General features: G+C 53.3%; 1 protein-coding gene across 1 annotated transcript in view; it reads right to left on the bottom strand.

The window, feature by feature from the left end:
• Nucleotides 1-14,978, bottom strand: part of LOC111144403 (GLI family zinc finger 2) — a 180,906-nt gene that overhangs the window by 56,555 nt on the left and 109,373 nt on the right. The window contains exon 2 of the mRNA XM_022498674.1: nt 316-421. Within this exon, the coding sequence (XP_022354382.1) occupies nt 316-421 (106 nt within the window). The remainder of the gene's footprint in view (nt 1-315; nt 422-14,978) is intronic.

Below are 14,978 nucleotides of genomic sequence, written 5' to 3'. Positions count from 1 at the left end.
GCTTGAGTACACACAGAACCCCAAGGTACTATGGCTACACCGGGACAACCCGCAGCCTTTGCAGTGAGGGTGTGCGAGCCGAGGAGGGCTTCCTTCTCAGGTAACCAGACGGAGCTGGGTGTTCACGTCCCACGTACATGTCACCCAGCATCCTGGGTCCATGCACCCCTGGTGGCAAAGGTGACTGTCGGCTTAGAACAGTACAGATTAGGAACTCCAGAAAAACGAACAGAGACAGGACAGGTGGCTGAGGCCACCGGCCTCCCCGGAGGCAGAGGACCACATGCCGGGCCGGGGGGTGAGGGTAGAACTTACCCGTGCACGCCGTGGGCAGAGTGGGACTCATAATGGTACCTTCCCTCCTGGTGTCTCATGTCAATCGGTAAGGGAGCATGGAGCGGTGGCAAGAGGTGCTGCGGCACTGTGGAGTGGGAGAGAGAAACAGGCCTTCAAAAACTTTTCCCCTCCCTCAAAAGGCAATTTTCAAAGGGCTTTAAAGCTCCATGAATTTCAGGGGCAAAAGTAGCCAGGACAAGGGGCTCGGTAGTGCCCTGGCTATCACACACCCACAGAGGGGGATGAATAAATAATCAAAGTCAGCCTGAGAATCCGACATCGTTCACATAAAAGATCCCCAACCGCGCACTTGACAAAGACAAGCAGCTAAGCGCTCTTTGAACTCGGGGAGATTACAGGCGCAGCCGCAAATCAGGGCTGACAGAGCCGGCAGGCTGCTGCCCATCTCGGCTGGGCTGCGTGTGGCTGGAGCAGCCCCGGGTTATGGCCTCCGGATGCTGTAGTCACCCCGGCTGGAAATATTTACCTAGAACCATCTGCAAAGCCGGGGTCCGCTCCCGGTGGCGGCAGCCAGCCTCAGGGAGGCCCGAACCCCAGCCAGCCGCCTTGCCCTGCCCTGTCGGTGGTGCGCAGTGGACCCCTACGCGGGTCTGTCAATTCTCCAGCTCCTCCTGTTAATGACCAACCCCCAAGTGAGCTGATGGGTGCCTCGGAGATGCAGACGCCAGCACGTGGGTCTGGCTTCCACGGTCGGGTCAGCCTCCCCTCTGTACTTGGCCTGCCCTCAACAAATCATCGTGATAATTGTAGGATGCTCTTTGCTTATTTAAAAAAAAAAAAAATTCCTGGGTCCCCTGGAGGCAAACATAATTATAGGCTTTAGGAAAACAAGCCTCTAAAAAGTAGTCAGACTGGGAAAAGGGCTAAGAAGTGGAGATTTCTCAGTCAACTCTTAGTGGGGCTAAAGGCCCTGGGCCAGCAGGCGGGTGTGTGGAGTCTGAATTGCAGAATCCTTGCAGGAGATGGGGATGGGTTTGTTTCCTGTGCGTACAGGTCAGCGGCCGGCCCCACTACTGTAAGGGATGTAGAAACATCATTCTGCTACCCGTTTCCATGCAGACAGATCCTGGGACTGTCCTATAAGCCCTATGAATTCTTTTTTTTTAATTTTGGTCAAATATATACAACATAAAATTTACCATCTGAACCATTTTTAAGTGCACAGCTCAGTGGCATTAATACATTCAAATCGGGGGGCAACCACCATCCGTTCCCGGTATTTTCCATTTAATGTCCCCATTAAATATGAACTCCCCATTACTCCTCTCCCCTGGCTCCCCACAACCACCACCTGCCTTTCTATCGCATGAATCTATTCTACATAGCTCGTATGAGTGGAATCGTATGGTATTTTTCCTTTTCTGTCTAGCTCATGTCACTTAACATGATGTCCTCAAGGTTCATCTGGTATAGCACGAGTCAGAAGTTCCTTTTTAAGGCTGAATGATAGTCTGCTGTGCGGATCTTTGTCTGGTTATCCATTTACTCGTCAACAGACACTTGGGTTGAAGACCATGTTTTTTTTTTAAGATTTTCAAAAATTTAGGGGCACCTGGGTGGCTCAGTGGGTTAAGCCTCAGCCTTTGGCTCAGGTAATGATCCCAGGGTCCTGGGATCGAGCCCCACATCAGGCTCCCTGCTCAGCAGGGAGCCTGCTTCCCCCCCTCTCTCTGCCTGTTCTCTCTGCCTACTTCTGATCTCTCTCTCTGTCAAATAAATAAAATGTTTAAAAAAAAGAGATTTTCAAAAATTTAGTGGGCACCTGGGTGGCTCAGTTGGTTAAGCCTCCAGACCTCCATTTCATCTCAGGTTGTGATCTCAGGATTGTGAGATGGAGCCCCTCATTGGGCTCCATGCTATGTGTGGAGTCTGCTTAAGGTTCTCTCTCTCCCTCGGCCCCTCCCCACCCCCACTTCTGCACACTCCCTCTATTAAAAAAAAAAAAAGAAAAGAAAAGAAAAGAAAAGATCTTTTCATTTTTAAGTAATCTCCACATGCAATGTGGGGCTCAAACTCCCAACCCCAATATCAAGAGTCACACACTCCACTGACCGAGCCAGCCAGGGACCCCGAACACCAGGAATTCTTCAAAGAAAACTTTCCCCCTGAAATTGTAACCTTAATTTTCACATACTCAGATTCATCTTCATAGTTCCACAAAACTGGCACCTTCCATGGGTACTGAGAACATGGATTGGGTCAAGCTGGCCTTCCCTGAACCTCCAGGAGAATCAGCAGGGAAGCCATGTCCATCTCCCCAGATGTTTAGGAAAGGGCTTTTGGGGATTTTTTTTTTTTTTTAATGTGGCAAGGCAGACCAGATTATAGTATTGTTAATAAAAAAAAAAAAATAGTGTGATTTGTGTGTTTCTGAATGTTTTCCTGCATACCCCAAAGCCACTCTGAGGCAGCCAAGGTAGGTGTTCCTGTGCCCATTTCACAGATGAGGAAATGGAGGCTATGGGTGATTTCAGGCCAAAGTCACAAAGTTGAAAAGACAACAGAACCTGGAAGGGAGTCCAAGGCCTAGGACAGCTGGTCATGGGTTTTTCCCTCTGCCCAGCCAAAATGAATCCTCAGGGGCAGTCTGTGCGTGCAAGGGTGATCCCTGGGGTCCTTCTGGTCCCACCTGGAGTATGTATTCTATTTAACAAAAAATGTGCATACAGCACTGGGCCCTGCTCTTAGTGCTTTGCCGATATCCACTCCTGGCTCTTTGTGGCACCCCAGGTGGCTTTCACCCCAGGATTCCTGGTCCTCCCACTGGCCGTCCCCCAGCACACAGGTGAGCTTTTCTTCCCTCCTCTTGCCTCCTGCAGAAGCAGAAGGCAGTCCCCTAATGCCCTTGGAGCCCAGACCTTGCCCTTGACCTCACCAGCTAAGAGTGCTCTTCTTGGGGTTAATGCAACTTCCCCCAGGTCTCAAGAGCTATAAAATCTGCAGGAATGGAGGGCTCATGGTTGTTTACCAGGCAACTATGAAATGCCAGGGATACCAGGGCTGAAGCCAGTGGCTGTGCATGTGCGGTGTGTGTGTACATGTGTGTGTGTGTGTGTGTGTGTGAGAGAGAGAGAGAGAGAGAGAAAAGAATGGGGAAGGAGGAGCCTGGGGATTCTGCTGCAGAGGCTGCACCCCCACTTTCTGCTGGATGGCTGGGGTGCAGGCTGTGGAGATTACCAGGGGAAGTGGCTTTCCCTTAACTCTGGGCAGCAGGCTGTGGGACATTGAGGAAATCATGTCTCCTCTCTGGGCCTTATCTTACACATCTGTACAATGCGGATTCTTGCCAGGACAGTCCTGCTGTTTGTGAATGGTCACCTGTTCCCTGGAGAAAGAGCCATGCCTGTCCCAGCCAGAAACACACTGAGGTCGTAGGAGGGATCCCTGAGCAGGGCATAGGAGTTTGGGGTCCAGACACTGCTGCATTGCTGTGGCCCTATCCATACAACCCATGACTAAGGACCAGTGACCCTTCCAGATGCGCTCAGTCCACCAGCCTCTGGTGGTCCCCTGAGCCCCAACCAGCTGTCTCTGGGGTGAACTGGGCACTCAGGCCATCCAAGGTTTGAAGGTTGATCTGGCCCATCTGAGGTCTCAGGACCCTTTCAGACCAGCATGGCCTGTCCCCAAGTGCCTCCCATTCAGAATTGAATGCTTCGCCCAGAGCCCTTCCACCCGGCTACGGGAGGAGAAATTCTCCTTTGGGCTCTTGCAAGAAGTTATTCCGTCCAGAGGCCGTCAGCAGCACCGAAGGAACGCGAAGATATACGTCAGGAACAAGAGCTGCCTTCGAGTGACATATTGAATGAGATCCTTCCACACATTGTTTTCATTGTGGGCTCTTTTTTTAAGTTAAAAAAAAAAAAAAAAATCCAAACTAAATCATGTTCTTCCGGCGGGGGGGTTGGGGGAACACACACACACAGAGACACATACACACACATACACACACACACACACACACACATCCCATATGTCATTTCAAAGAAATGGCTCTCTTTTTAAATTTCTGGGGGAGAAACTCTAAGCTGGGAATTTTCTGTGGATCACCCCTGCCCCTCTGAAGAAAGTGCACATTTGTTTTTGATGCTACACAGAAAGATGACTTGTCTGGGAAGCTGAGGATGTTGGGGCCTTGACTTTTATTTTTAAACCCAGAATCTTTCGATGCTAGGGCTTAAAAGCCAGATGTTCCTTGGCTGGTGGTCCCAGGGGTGAGGGTTTGCTGGCCTCGGCTGTGTCCCTGATCTAAGGTCGGGAGTGAAGAGGCCCAGAGGACCATCCCCGGAAGCCCGGGTCTAGTTCATGTCTCATTCATAGTGGCTCTGGTGAATTTCTGCCAGAGAGGATGGGGCGGGGTCAACAGAGGGTTCAGACATGGAATTGGGAAAATTGGGTCATCGAAACATGACTGGGCAGCTGCGTCAGCAGCCGGAGTAATTCTCTTCGGATGAAGTCATGTGTTGCTACAACGCAGGGGTGCTGCCCCGAGGACTGAGGGTCGGAGAGGCTGGTTGAGAGCCGGAGGGGCTGGCGACGTGAAAGCAGCCATCTTCCGGAACAGACTGGATGCATCAGGGCCCGGCCCTCTGGGCTGTCCGCTCCCTAGAGATTAGCATGGTCTTCCTTGACTGTGGTCATCTCCATTAAGAGCACAGGAGGGAATTAACTTGGAGCACGTGCACTGGTATGCTCCAGGCGCAGGTCCAGAGAAGCAAAGGGTTTCTGAGCAAAGGGCTGCATTGCCCGGCGCTGACTGAGGGGAGATGCCCGCAGGTGTTTCCGGAAGGAGGCGTGGTCTTAGCACAATGCGGGTCTGAGTTACAGGAAGGTGGAAACGCATGTTAGTGCGGTCCGGGGGCCCTGGGAGGGAGATCAGGGACCAGGGCAGGGTGTGGACCCACATATCCTTCTTGGGCAGCTGGCCCATGCGTCATGGTCACCAGGATGGCCAGTGCTTTGGTGCCTCAGACACCCCGATGGGCTCCAGGCAGCCTCTGATAAGCTGAAACAGAGGCCTTCCGATTTGGCATGCCTCTCGGGGGCCAGGAAAGGGCTCCCTGGCCTCCAGTTTCTCTCGCAGTATGCGGGACTCTCCTTGGGATTCCCGCTTAAAGACTAACGCAACATGTTCCTGTCCCTTACCATTCCCTGCCTCGTAAGTAATATCCAGTGCAGCGGTTTCATTTGTCTTCTTAAAAGCAAACGGACCTTGGGAAAGTCATGGAAACAAATTCACACTGAAGTGCAGCTGACCCACCAGGTGACCTTCCCCTTAGCAGAGGGACCCAGGCAGACGGAGACACCTGTATCTTTGGAGAAGGAAGGTGCGCATGTGGAGGAAAGAGAAATGGGCACGCGAGCAGGCTTGAAGACCAGTACGGTATACTTTACTGTTAGATTGAAATCCAGATTCTTCCTGAGCTGCCATCAGTCAAACGACAGTCTTAAGGGGGATGACATGTCCCCATGGTCTACGGAGCTTGGGATGGGGTAAGAAGCACGTGAGCCATAAATCCCGACAGACCTGGGTGTGAACCCCAGTTTTGTCATCGCTAACAAGTGACAGGCACTCTGGGCTTTCATGTCTTCATCTGTAAAATGGGAACGACGCCGACCCTCGCTGTATGTTTGCAGTGTCTGGCACAGAGCAAAATATCAGTAAGCAGCACTCCCCTCCCTTGATGCTGTGAGTGTCAGGGGAAATGCGAAAAGGGCCCTACTTCTTGCTGTAAGGGATGCCGAGATGCATCAGGCAGGCCCTCGTTGGGGCCTCTGCCACTTGATGTGCTCCCCACAGGACTTGGTGCTCCCCGACTCCCTGCGTGATGGAGTGGGGACGGGCAGAGAGGATGGGTTGCAGGCTCCAGAGCATTGCCAAAAAGGTGCTCCGCCAATGGATCGCTGCTGACCGCACCCCCACTCCCCTGAGGTTCATCTGCTCGAGCCTCAGACTAGCTGCTCCCAACCCAACTGTTTCCCGCCATTCTCTCCCTCGTGTCTGTGCTGACCAAAATCAGGTCAGGGGCCTACAGGCGGTCTGATGGCTTCAGTAAACAACACTGGGAAATTTGTTTTAAGGTGGGTTTTTAAAAAAAGTTCTCCCCTCCTCACCTGCCATGAACCCCATCACCCTGCCCTGCAGCAGTAAGTCAGCCCCTGGGAAGCCCAAGCCAGAAGCGGGTGTGATCACATCCCAGGCAGTTGACACATCCCAGGTAAGGGAGGGCGGGGGTTCCGAGGATGGGAGCCCTTGTATGATGCCATTTCCTTAAAGCAAACTTACCTCTCCCCCACCAGGAAGTAAGGGGCTTTGATGGCCTGGACAAGGGCACTTTGGGGAAACCTCTCCCAGCCCAATAGAGAGAGGATGCTACTCTGGGTTCCACCCTGAAGACCTAACTTGGTCAGTGGAACTGCTTAACCCTTCCACAAACAGAAATGCGAAGATGTGCTACAAAATGAAAAATGTTAATTGGGTGGGGAAGGGACAATGATTGGCACCCTCATTTTCTGTAAGGCTGGTCCCAGATGATTAGCTACCCATTAGCTGGTGCTGGACGCTCGTGGGTTGCCTGCATGGCTACAGTCTACATTTTAGCCATTGAAGGTGGGCTCATTACAAATCCCACAGGGCAGGACTTGCATTCTTGTCTGTTCCCTTGGAGATCCCCAACCCACTTCTCAGGGATTCTGGAGCTAAAGGCTTCCCAGAAGATACCATAAATGATAGCACCAGCTCCAAAGAAGAGATGGCATGATCTTTCTCTTAGCTGCATGGTCTGTCCTTGGGACACCATGCAGCTCAGACACAAGGACCCTCTCTGATGTGGCCTTGACCGGCACAGGCTTCGGGCCCCAGCAGGTCCAGCTCTTCAGCCTTCTCCAGGATCCAAAGGGAAGCTGCCCACAACCCAGGGCAGAGCCTGGCCTACACTGCCCAGAGGATGGAGGGAACTCTTTCGGCCCACACACCCTCCTAAGGCTTTCCCCCACAAAGTCAATGTGGGAGGGGGATGCCAGCAGCACAATCCCAGCACACAGAGGCTGTGTGCAGAGCTGGAGGCTCGACCCTCTGTGATTCAGCAGGCTCCAGAATGCCAGAACAACCTCGGAGTCAGAGAAGGGAGATGTCTGAAGCACCCAGAGCAGCCAGGCAGCCTCCCTGGAAGAGGTGGTTTTAGAGCTGAGCCTTCACAGTCAAGACTGGGGGAGCTGGAAGGAAAGGGGAGGATGACGGGTTCTTTAGGCTCAGAGGTGGTGTGGATGGAATCCAGACTCAGTCATACCCAGGCACAGAGCTGTGCAGAATGTGACTCCTGGTCAAGCTGTGTCACCTCTCCTGTATACCCAGGATTAGGAACGCCTCTTTCTAGGGTCCTCCTGGAGACTAAATGATGTGTTACACGTAACATGAGGCCGACTACAGAACAGCTACTAGATACCAACTTCAGTGCTTCTCAGACCCAAGAATCACTGGTAGGGTTTGGTCAAACACCGTTGCTGGGCTCCCTCCCCAGAGCTTGGGCTCAGGACCCAAGAATCTACACTTATCCCAAGTGCCTAGGTGATGCTCACACAGCTTCTCAGGGACCACACTTGCAAAACCACTGGCCAGCCTTGACTTTTTATACTTCTGGAGTTCCCAGCAGCACTGGGAAGTAAGAGGTGATGGTTTCTTGTATTCATGCCTATCCTACATTGTCCTAGCTGGTGACCCGGAGAAGCTCAACATGATAGATGACTGAGACAGCCTTGGGTGTGATGACCAAATCCCAGTGACCACCATGCCAGCCCATTTGCCAGTGGCAGTGGCAACGGGCTTGAGCACCATGAGGAACGGCGTGGAGGGGTGTGCCAGGGCTGGGGGAAGCCACCGGAGATGGTATGTGGGCATTCCTCCCTTCTCTCTCTCTCTTTTTTTTTTAAGATTTTATTTATTTATTTGACAGACAGAGACCACAAGTAGGCAGAGAGGCAGGCAGAGAGAGAGAGAGGAGGAAACAGGCTCCCCACCGAGCAGAGAGCCCGATGCGGGGCTCGATCCCAGGACCCCGGGACCATGACCTGAGCCGAAGGCAGAGGCTTTAAACCACTGAGCCACCCAGGCGCCCCTCCTCCCTTCTCTTGCAGTGGCCTCAGTTCACTTGGAAACTTGGACAGTTTCATAGGCTAGCGCCTCGGATTTGCAGACTCAGATGGCCAAGTCCTCTCCCAGTGGGAAGGAAGCAGCGGCCAAAGCATCAGGGCTGGGGGTAAGAAACTGGAAAGAAGTCCAGGAAAGCCTCATTCCCAGCAGCCAGGCAAGTCCACTTCCGGAATTTATGCAAATGACACTATTCTTCCCCATAATAAGCCCAGGGACAGGCTGCCTCCAGAGGCCCCTCCTGATGCCCAGGCCCCACTCCACAGGAAGTACCAAATAACAATAATAATATCCTGAATGGCACTCAGCAGCATGCAATTACAAAGCGTTTGTCTCACTTGGGGGAAGAGGGATGGGAGGAGCTCAAAGGAGACAGGAAATTCCAACACCCCTAGCCTGCTGGGGTCCGGCAGCTCGCTGATCAGGGCCCAGGCTGGATCCACCCGGGCACACCACCCACCCCAGAGCCATGGACTGTTCTGGGGTCTGCCCCCCTCTGCTGCAGACTGAATGTTTGATGCTCCCCTCCCATCCCTGCCCCAATTCATAGGTTGAAATTCTAATGTGGGTTATGATGGTTTGGAGATGGGACTTGTGGGAGGTCAGGAGGTGGAGCCTTCATGAATGGGATCAGTGCCCTCATAAAAGGGACCCTGGGTCCCTCAGGCCTTGGCCATGTGAGGACACAGCTAGAAGACGGCCATCTACACAAACCAGGAAGGGGGACATTGCCACACACCAAACGCCATGATCTCAGACTTCCCAGAGAACTTAAAGTCCGTGGTTGAAGCCCTCCAGTGCATGGTACTCTTAGGAGAGCCGCTTGCCCTGACATAGACTTCCCGGATGGTGGTGGTAAGATGGGAGAACAGGCCGCATGAGCCACAGGCTGCAGCCGACACAGCGGCCAAGCCTGGTCCCACTGCTGATTCCCACTTAACCTTCCCACGCCTCAATTTCCTCATCGGTACAACAAGGGTAGTGACAGGACCCCCACCTGAGGGAGGCTGGGAGGCAGGAACGAAATACGAGTCCAGAGCATGGGGCCATCTCCACGGACCTCCCGCCCTTTCCGTCAGGGGTGCCGGGGGGACCCCCGCCATGGCAGGGGATGGGATGGATCGTCCACCTGTCGGGGTACATGAGTGGGGTGCCCCACTAGAGAGTCTTAGAACCACAACAGACCTCAGAGAAGGTCAAACCTGATTAAGCTTGAAAATAGTCCTGGCCACAGGATCTCTTCCAAAGAAAGTAGTAGGCAAGACCCTAAAATCTGTATTAGATTTGGGTGCCGGGAGACCGTGGCTCTGAGAGTCTTCCATGAAGACCTGCAAAGGACCCTGCCGAAAGCACGGATCGAGCCCAAGGGCTTGGGGAGTGAGTGACCCACCAGCTGGTGCCTGTGTCTTGGGCCGGATGTCAGCGCTCCAGTGGGGACCCAGCACCGTGAAGCTTTACCTGCAAGGACACCCTCCTGTGTCCCATCACACTTCATAGACTCCCCTGCCAACTTGCACCCATAATTGTCTAAAAAGCCCATTTGTCATGGGGGGGTGGGAGGGATGGCCGTTCAGACTTTCAGGAGGGTGTCTGTGCCTCTCCTGCTCCACATGGGTCCCCCAGGGGTCACCTGCCACCTGCCTCCTTCACCAGCATCTGGTCCCTTTACTGGAGAGCTCTTGCAAAAGGTTTCCCCTGCCCGGTGCTTCTCGTGCTCCCAAGAGCACCACGAGAGTCCGTGGTTCTCAAGGGACCTTGGCACTCGGTCTCCCCTGGGCACTGGTGACGCTTTCCCGGGCTGGCTAGGACACCTCTTTCTGCAGAGTGCTCTAACTTGGAACTCGCCAAAACCAGTCCATGAGATTCAAAACTGTGAAACAGAAACTGCAGCGAGCAGAGGGGTCAAGCCCCTCCGGCACGTGGGCTAGTCTTATTTCCTTCTCTGCATTCAACAGCCAATTACCAATGCTTCCCCAAAGCAGGTCTCTTAAGGACCACTTCTTGGGAGCCCCTTGTCAGAATGGTCCCATTGATTATAGGTTACTCAAGAGGATTCTTTTCTTTGAGACAATCGCTACCACTGGTTTCTTCTCTAAGTGCCCCCTCCCTTCAAATACAGTTCTGACCAGCAGACGTAACGCCACGGGGCACATCACGGTATTTCCCATTTGCCAGGAGCCACATGAAAAAAAAAAAAAAGCCTAAAAAGATGCAGGTAATATTTTTAATCACCCAATTTCATTGACCCAGTATATAAAAAATATTATCCTGTTGACATAAAATTATTCACAAGATGTCTGATATTCCTTTTTTAAATATTGATTTCTTCAGAATTGATTGTGAAGTTTGCAACTGTACCGCGTCTCAGTTCGAGCCGGCCACATCTGAAGTGTCCAGCAAGCCACATGTGGCTGGTGGTTGCCTTATCACAGTTAAACTTGGACTGTTTTCATAGAATGCTAGTCTAAGTTGATAAAAATCTTACTGATATTTAAAATACGGTGAAGAGCATCTTTCCAAAAGCCCTTCCTCCCTTCTGAATCTTAACTCCCTGTAAAACTTCTATTTGGTCATTTAAATAACCATTAACAGTTTTCCTTCTTTCCTCCCTTCCTCCCTCCCTCCCTTCCTCCCTCCCTCCCTCCCTTCCTCCCTTCCTTCCTTCCTTCCTTCCTTCCTCCCTCCCTCCCTTCCTTCACTCCCTTTCTTCCATCCATTTAACTGACAAGGTCTCCCAGGGTTGTCCTTCCATGCCCTTGACCCATGAGGGCAGAAGAGAGCAGGGCAGCAGCCCCACTCTGAATTCTGCCCCCTGGATCGCTGCCCACATCCTTTCCTGCAGGCTTGGGCAGGCGTCCTTGAACAAAGCAGTGGGTGTGTGGGCTCCTAAGACCTTCTGACAAATAAGAGAGTACCCCAGGAAGCAAAGTGCATGCAGGGTGTCAGGCAGGGCAGGGCCCTGGGGAGATATGAGCCAAGCCATGTAAGACTCGCAGAAGCCTGGCTCCCTGGGCAGCACTGGCTCCACACAATTCTACACCCAGCTGACTCAAGAGTGGTTCCAGCCCAAGCCGTTCCCCCCACCCCTCCCCACACTCCAGCCTATGGCTGCCCACTCCTGCTGCTAGAAACGGCAGTTCCCTTAACTGGGGACACTGGAGATCCACCTGGCGGGACTAGAGGACAGCGCACAGAACCCCTGGGAAAAGCCCATTTCTCCTTATTATGCTGGTGGAGAAATTGAGGCACAGAAAACACAGTCCCATGACCTACCCTGCTGGCCCTGAGCAGGGCCTAGAATCTTGTTTCCTAGAGTAAGACGTAAGGCAGACAAGGGAGACAGAGGGGGGAAAAACTCCAAAGGCTTCCTGGACATCAAAAAAACCTCTTGCAAAACAATATTTTGATGAGCTAAGTGTGTGAATTAAAAGCAGATGGAGCCTACTTCCTTTAAAATAAACAGGGTTTAAAATGTAGGGGCAAACTCCCACACACAATGTGTCTCAGGGTAGGAGAAAAGCAGGGCTGTCCTTCCCCAAACCAAGCAGCCTGACCCCCTCATCCCATGCAAGGTGCTGTGGGCCACGACCCTGCTCCATGGGTCCGATTCCAGCCCAGCAACGGGGACCCAAGGAAGGGATTCGACTGCTTGACAGGCGGCCCCCAGCTCCTCCCATGGCCTGCAGAATGGAGTGCAAAGCCCAGCCGGCCCTAGCACTCTCCTGATCCTGCCCACTCTGTCCCCCCACCATCAGACGGGGCCTAGCACTCTCCTGATCCTGCCTACAGACTCCCCCCACCCCCATCAGATGGACAGCAAAAGCTCCCACTGTTTCACACCTCCCAGCCCACTGCGAGCACTCACCCTGCCTGGAAAGCAGCTCTGCAGCTAGCCCTCCCGCCTTCTTATCGTGCTGACCTAGTCTGTGATGCTTCCTGGACTTTTCCTCGGCCCCCTCTCCATATTAGGCAGGAGATGTACCCTCTGAACTGTTTCTCCCAAGCCAGAGTCCGGTGCTCGCATGGCGGGAGTTAGGAATACGCGCCGTGCCGAGTGAGCGTGAATGCCTAAGTGGGTGAATCCTTTGTTGGAAAAGAGACCCTATGGCTATCGGGGTGGCTGGGAGCTGCCCACATTCCGTATAAAGTCACTTAGGACCTAGCAGGGAAAGTCCTAGTGCACGAGGGATATTAGAGCAGTCTTCGCACACAGATGTACAAAGAGGATTCAGCTCAGCAGCTGGGACCCTCCTCAGAGACTTCCAACAGAAGTGCTTCTCCCAGCAAAGTCATCAGCCTTCCCGAAAGCTGGAGCTTTCCTGGGTGAGTGATCTAAGCCTCATAGCACTTGCTGAGAAATGTGTCATCATGAGGAAGATCCCCATTTTGCAGATGAGGAAACTGAGGCACAGAAGTTCTGTGAACCGGCCAGGGATAGTCATGCGGCTAATCAGTGTCAGAGCCGGGCCTCCCAGACACCCAGGGGAATTCCAGACACGTTCCTACAGGTAGAACAGGGCAGTGAGAGCTCCTTTAGGATGATGAAGATAGGATGGGAGACCAAGGAGGAGGCCAGGGCCCTGTCCTGGGAACCCAGAGCCACCCCCGCCCCCACCGCCAACCCGCCGCAAGGCAGCCTGGGAGTGGTCTTCAGAGAGGTCGGAGCCACGGGTGTGTGATGAACGAGGGAGAATCACACGGGACAGCGTAAGGAGAAGTCCCAGCGCCAACAAATTCCAGGAGACACATGGCTGCACTTGGCATTTCCACCTTGGTTGGGACCTTTCCAGAAATTAAGGCAGCCCCGCAAACAGAAGGGTTATTTCACGTCGCAGCTTTTAAGTGCTGCCCAGGGATCAGTAAAGTTGGAGGCAAGTTGGGGAGGGACCTGCGGGAGGGGGTTATCTGTTTTTCCCAGCTGTGCTCCCTGTCCCTGCTAATAACCCCCATGGGTCATTCTGCCTGGTTTGGAAAACCTGCTGACTGGCGTTAAAAATGGGCCCCACTCCTGCCTGTAGATCAGCGCCACCCCCTCAACACAAGCCACGCGCTCATCGTTAGCATGCTGCTTGTGTAATTAGGGCAGTCAGGATGGCAAAGGGCCCACCCTGTGTCCCCAAGAGCGATGGCAGTTCAGAAAAAGCACCCACCTGGTTTTGTACTGATTAATGACGGGCCCCACTAATAGCCCTGCTTAACACACGAGTTTGTCAAGATTAAGTAATTGCCTTAAACAAAAAGTGTATTATCTTTAAGGCCCCGCTGATGAATGACTGGTGCCGGGAAATGGGGTGATGGATGTCTGCGACTCCCTGCCACCAACCCTCCCCCATTTGCATAAATTAAAACATGCCCTTGATTAGGATGAGGAGCCCCAACAAGCACTGCAGAGGGACGGGTGGCTGAGGGCCCCCGCAGTCATAGGCCTTGGGCGTCTGGCCACTGGGGGACCCCCAAGATGCATGTTAGCATGACAGACTCCTGGGATGGGCAGATGCCCACTGGCAGGGGTGACCAGATGCCCCAGAGGGGGTCAAGATTGGGACAGGGGAACAGGAGGAAGCAACTCCATTGTAGGAAAGCTGTAGCTATCCTTAGGGGTCCTGAGCAGACCCAGAGGGCAAGGAGACGGGCAGACCCACAGAGGTCTAGATGAGTGCACGTGCACACCCTCGACATGCCCCACGTGGACAAATTGCTGTCATTAAAGTCACCTGTCTCTCACAGGGTTGCGGGACCCCTGGTGGCCTGGGACGAGCGGGGATCCCCAAGTGTGAAATGGGTTTAAGTGGGGTGGCATGCTCAATCTAATAGCAGCCCTGCCATAAATGGATGTTTGTCTTTGTATGCCTCTGAGCATCCGGTTCCCAGATGTGGGACTGTACATCCATGCCCCTTCTCTAGGGCCCTTGAGTTGTTCATACTTTTTCCCTCCAGAGGACACTTTGGAAGGGACAATTCACAGAAACAGAGGGAGCTGCATGTGTTGGGGACAGGCTGGCTGGAGGGAGTGAGCCCTGGAAGGGCAGCTGGGGAGGGGGAACAGAGCTTCAAGTGGGAGATGGTAGGGCCACATTTGGGAAGAGGCCAGCAGGGCCCAGCCAGCTGTGCCTCCAGGTGATCTGCCTGTGGGTGAAAAGGCGGAGGCTGCATTTATTCTCAAGAAGGGATGATAGGGACCATGCCACAATTCGCAGGGTCCCAGAGCTGGGGAAGCCTCGAAGCCACTCTCTTGGGGATTAGATCTTCAGCACAAGCCACAGACAACAGTGCACCCCAATTCTCCACAATGGGTCACAGACACACCTTAAGGGCAAAGGGGGAGGGGAATTTGGATGCACATCAGAAAACCCTGTCCACCTGCACCTCACCTCTGCAGACAGTCTGCCCCGCCAGCCACAAGCCACGCAGTGCCCTATCCAGTAACTGATTCCCCTTCCTTTCTGGGCCAAAGAAGATTCCCAAACCAAGCCAC

The sequence above is a fragment of the Enhydra lutris genome, unplaced genomic scaffold (assembly GCF_002288905.1).
Source record: "Enhydra lutris kenyoni isolate GAN:26980312 unplaced genomic scaffold, ASM228890v2 scaffoldscaffold1, whole genome shotgun sequence".
NCBI lineage: Eukaryota > Metazoa > Chordata > Mammalia > Carnivora > Mustelidae > Enhydra > Enhydra lutris.
This window is presented reverse-complemented; position numbering and strand designations above follow the sequence as displayed.